General features: G+C 37.1%; 1 protein-coding gene across 1 annotated transcript; it reads right to left on the reverse strand.

Annotated features, from left to right (window-relative positions):
* Nucleotides 1–1,341: 1,341 nt before the first annotated feature.
* LOC115927520 lies at nucleotides 1,342–3,576 on the reverse strand. Its single transcript, XM_030993548.1, has 3 exons — nucleotides 3,477–3,576; nucleotides 2,870–3,201; nucleotides 1,342–2,384 (listed from the first exon to the last, which is right to left on the reverse strand). The coding sequence occupies exons 2-3, from the start codon at nucleotides 3,193–3,195 to the stop codon at nucleotides 2,075–2,077; spliced, it is 636 nt and encodes a 211-aa protein (XP_030849408.1). The 5' UTR covers nucleotides 3,196–3,201; nucleotides 3,477–3,576; the 3' UTR covers nucleotides 1,342–2,074.
* Between the last annotated feature and the right edge of the window lie 1,997 nt (nucleotides 3,577–5,573).

Raw genomic sequence — 5,573 nt, forward strand, 5'->3', positions numbered from 1 at the left:
TTGTATGAAAAACAATTATGAATGAATAATATTAATTACATGGCAAACTATTTATTCCTATGATATACCAAGACTTCTTTCCTACAACTTTTTTTTTCTTTCTCTCTCTCGCTCTAGATTTATCTCCCTCGTCGCTTTCTTCTTGGTCTCATTCTATTCCTTTGCCAGTTTCCCCCTTTCCGCTTCTATCATTCCCGTTCTTACTTCACTCTATTATGTTAATTTCATTCCTATTTACTGTTTAAGAAGAGTTGCAGTACCACACCTGCTATATACATGTATATCTATTCCGTGTAAATAAAGTCAGATATGTGATTTATTAGAGCTTTGGCCAATGTATAAACCTATGGTGTACCTACCCTCTCCTATCAACCCTCCTCTACCGCTCTGGCTCTCCAACCTTTTTTCTTCCTCGGTCGGTCTGCTTAACTTTGTTCTCTACTCTTCTATTAATCTCTTCTCTCCTCTGACTTTCGCTTCTTCTCTTTCTCATTAATATTGAAAAATTGACATGGTCTATATATATCTTTTTGACAATTTGCATATATTTTGTTTTAAACAAGTGCATGATTGTTATTGTTATTCATGTCAATTTAGTTGTATGATTAAGATCTTGGAATGTTCTCAATAAACCTATCAGTTGTAAACAAGTCATTCACCAGAAATGAAAATGGGCAGTTATAAAAAAAGGGGAAGAGGGAATTCATAAGAAAGGAAAAGGTTAATTTGTCAAAGTAAAAGGCACCTTGCAAATTTGATGAGGGGGAGATATGAAAAAGGAAGGAAACTTATTGAAAAAGAACAACGGCACAACAAAAATGAACACTTTTCTTCCGTAAAAGGAAGCGATTCGTGTGTACTTGAAGAAAAAAGAGGGGGCATTGTGCCCCCCTCCCCGTGAGCGCCGACTCTGATGCAGATAAAGAACGCCCCAAATATGTGACCTGCTATGGCAAAACCCAACACTTCATGGTAAAAATAAAAATTGAGTTCTTGGTATCATTGGAAAGAGTAAAGTATGACCTTTAAGATGATACCTCATTTAAAAAATTGATTGAAATTTGACAAAGTTATTGTGATTTTTGTGATTTCAATCACCGGAAGTTGATTATGAGATATTGAGGTTTAAAGTTAAGAATTTGGTTCAATTTTCACACAAAAAACATGCATACATTCACTTCATAGCAACGGCATCAACCAAACAAGCTAAAGTCTTGTTATTTTACAGGCATACTAGACACATACCCAACTTACATTTCTGTTAAAACCATTAGATTTGGAAAAATATTAATAAAGTTATGATAATTTTTAAAAACAATAGAAAACAAAAGAATTTCAAAGTTTTTGTTATACTAGGCAAAGTTGATGGGAAAACGATTCCACGGTTTATTATGTTTCATCAGTACAGAATTTGTTCATGTACACAAAATAGTAGCAGGTTACATCAATGTTGCAATAATAAAATGTAATAGTGCATTTTCTTAAAATTTATGCTTAATAATAGGCCTATTACAAAACCAGATGTAATAAAAATGATTTAAAAAAATATATTAAAAATAAGATTGCAATAAAGTGAAATAACGAATTGCGTTGAACTTGAAACCCGTCAGAATCTATTTTTCAAATGATAATTACTGGAACAAATAAAGCGAGTTCAAAATGATTGATATTTTGTCATATTTAATAAAGGCTATGATATAAAGCATTAGTCTTAATCAAGACTATTTGAGAAAAAAAAAGATATCGTGTAAGTCACTCGACAACAGATAACCTATAATACATGTATTGTAAAAATATCCTGGTTCATTTAGGAATGTACAATAAAGTAACAGTTGAGACCATTTGACAGAGCTGTTGTCTTCTTGAGATAGAGATTAATAATGCAAAAATATTAATTTCAGTCAATCAGTATCAGATATAAAATATATTCTTTCATTATCAAAGTAAAGAAAAAACAATAACGAATCCCATAACAAATGCAATCTGACTAGTGACTACACTAATCATAAACTATTATGCATTAGTGCCCAAGAATTAATGATGAACAGTTTCGAATCTCTTGAGTTATCTTGTTTCATACAAAATTCACAGCCGAAGAGATCAATAGTATGTACATAGGATAAGACATGCCAAAGATGTGGCACTTTCTTTGTGTACGGAAATACGAAGGGCCAGGTTGTTGGGGGTCAACTGGATAATGCACTTGCTGTGCAAAGTCGAATCTGTAATGAAAAACTACAGGCTTGGAGTTCGCAGTCTTCTTCCCTAGCTTCTTGATGGAGAGCTCTATCGCGACTGCCTGTAAGGCTTGACAGGCTGTCCTGTAGAAGATGCTCCTCCTGCCTCCTGAGTGCCTCTGTCTTCTGTTCTTTAGGAACATTGACCTGCAGACATGAGGGAAAAAGCAAAACGAAACAAAAATCTCCTGATTAGTCAAATTTTCGCATCTACTATTTTTCTTTACAAAGTAAATATTTTTTGTTACACTACAATAGTAGATCATTCTCAAATGGAAAACACCAGCTCACAATAAAGTAAAAGTTGGTTGACTTGGAAGAAGAAAAGAGTAAATGTATTGTAGCAAATTTCATTTCATTAAAACACTTGAAATTTGGACAGAGCTTTGCAACGTTTTCCTAAGGATCTCAATTATAATATTTATTATGCTTGGTACAGTTTAGTGGTGAAGTATTTTTTTTAAAGCATACGTTAGGGTCTATTGATTAATGCTGCAAAATAGGAGAAAATATAATTAGCTTAGAATAAATGTAAGTATATTTTGCATTAAACTGCAGCTTGTACATAAACATCCAGTCCTTAGACATTATTATAAAGAAATACAAGTAAATAGTGACAGATCCAATTATACCTTATGGACTCTTGTTCGGCTACAGAGAATTGTTTGATACAGCGTCTTCGATTGAAGATACGGCAGTTGCATTTATTCACGCGGTCCTTCAGCGGTTCCAGATCAAGATCTACATGTATTTGTTGGGCCAGATTTGTAGCTGCTGCCGCCTCCTCCTCGTCATCAATGACAGGACCCGGTCCCAGTATGACGCTTTCATTGTCACTTGACAAATCCATAGGCTCCTCTGCATGCATCTGCCTCATCGACCCAATCGCTTTCATCGCCGCTTTCATCGCCGCTTTCACATGGCTCTGCTGGTCATGGACCTGCCTCCTCGAACTCATCAGACTCTGTTAAGTATAATTATAAAATAGAGATTCAAAAAGTAATATCAACAAGTAGTCTAGACTCCGCAGAGATTTTTGTATAGGTATGAGATGCTTCATAAATCATAATCTAATTTAATAATAAATTTTAATTTAAATAATAGTGCACTTAAAATGTCTAATCTAGCTTTTGTTGCTCGAACATTTTGGCGAAACAAGTCTTTAATAAATAATATGGGCGTAGACCTAACTAAGTAACTTGAATACCTTTTTAATAATGATAATATTAATAAACCTACCAGAATCAGAGTCGGAGCTAGGAGACGAAGGAGTTCCTCTCTCGCCCGCGGCCGGGGGCTCGGCCCGGTCAGGTTCGCGAAGTAGTCAGCCAGGTGTTCGGTCAAGCCTAGACCGAAAGCTTCAGTCTCTATAATCGTCGGTTGTTCCACTGAGACTACGTCTGGCTCCACTAGACCTCCGGTTATAGAGACTGAACGACTGCCTATGCCAGCCTGTGTTGAACTTATTCCGCTAGATTTTAGCCGCTAGGCCCCTCCCACAAACTTGCCACGGCCGTATTGTTATGCCCCCAAAATCCCCCAAAATGTCATTTTACCTCGTTCATTTCCAATTTTAAATTAGGCCTAGGCTATAATACATCGGTTCCACTTACTAACTTTATTGATATAATCCGTTTAATGGTCCCTTTTAAGGAAATTATCGGTCAAAATCGACATCCATGTTGAAAATCTTGCAAGCCGTGTTAAACTCTCGCTGCCGTCAATCTCATCCCTTCTAGTCTACGCCGAAGCCAAAATGATTATGAAGGAAAAACTGTGCGCCATCTACACGTTCGTAATGGCGTTATCACAGTTTTTCCTTCATAATCATTTTGCCTTCGGCGTAGACTAGAAGGGATGAGATTGACGGCAGCGAGAGTTTAACACGGCTTGCAAGATTTTCAACATGGATGTCGATTTTGACCGATAATTTCCTTAAAAGGGACCATTAAACGGATTATATCAATAAAGTTAGTAAGTGGAACCGATGTATTATAGCCTAGGCCTAATTTAAAATTGGAAATGAACGAGGTAAAATGACATTTTGGGGGATTTTGGGGGCATAACAATACGGCCGTGGCAAGTTTGTGGGAGGGGCCTAGCGGCTAAAATCTAGCGGAATAAGTTCAACACAGGCTGGCATAGGCAGTCGTTCAGTCTCTATAACCGGAGGTCTAGTGGAGCCAGACGTAGTCTCAGTGGAACAACCGACGATTATAGAGACTGAAGCTTTCGGTCTAGGTCAAGCCATGCACGGCATACCGCACGCCGATGCATCATTCAACAAAGAAGCGACGGTTTTATCCGTTAAATTCCTCTTTTTCCTCGACATTGTTCTAGCCACTCGATGAATACACGTATTTTACTTGATATATGAAACTCTAGCTCATTAAAACAAACTTCTGAACAAGTTTTCGAAGAAAAAAGCTGGTGTTTCGATGCGAGAATTTGACCGCTGAGCAATCACAACAACAAGGCAAATGACGTCATGTGCGAATATTGGCGAATCAAGTGTCTGGATTTGGATCACGTGGCTGGCAACAGGCATTTGTTTACGGCCTGCTTGACAGCTCATCGAAATGATGTCATCTTTCATGGCATTTTTCATTGGGCAATTTTATTTAGGACCGCCCAATATAACCATATTTGGAATAACCGATCCTTACTCGTTATTTTCGTACCAAATACGTCAGGGATCGACTCAAACGTGGTCAACTGAGAGGGAAAACAACAAGCGATGAATCGCGAACTTTCCCTTCTTTTGACCGCATTGTTTCAACTAATTTCACTGGACAATGGAGCACATGATTAGATACAAAATATAATTAAAAATACTTCTAGATCGTTTTTTGAGTTCATTTTTTCTCTAAATCAATTTATAAAAAATAGACTTTCTGATCATGCAAAAATCTCAGTTGATCCCTAAATTCGAAATTTCATGTTCAAACGGGCCTACAGCACAATGGGATTTGCCGAGAAGCGTCGGGTTTTGCTGTAGCGGGTCACATATAGAGAAAGAGACAACCGGGGAGCAACATGTGGGGGGGGGGCAGTATTAAAAAGCATACAACATTAAACACAGAAATAATCATTGGTACAACTGCAACCAGCACAACTGAATATAGCAATTTAATGGAAAACACATGAAAAGTAAAATGAACCAAAACACAGCAAAATAAGGACCAAGTGAATGACCTCATGTTATAACGATAGTAGCACCCCCCACCCCCCCCCCCCCCCCAAAAAAAAAAAGAACCAGCAATGAAGTGATGAAAGAAAGAAAGAAACATCTCAATTTCATGCAAGGAACAAAGATAATAAATCATACTAAAAATC

This window comes from Strongylocentrotus purpuratus, unplaced genomic scaffold, assembly GCF_000002235.5.
Source record: "Strongylocentrotus purpuratus isolate Spur 01 unplaced genomic scaffold, Spur_5.0 spur5_scaffold_20, whole genome shotgun sequence".
Taxonomy (NCBI): Eukaryota; Metazoa; Echinodermata; class Echinoidea; order Camarodonta; family Strongylocentrotidae; genus Strongylocentrotus; species Strongylocentrotus purpuratus.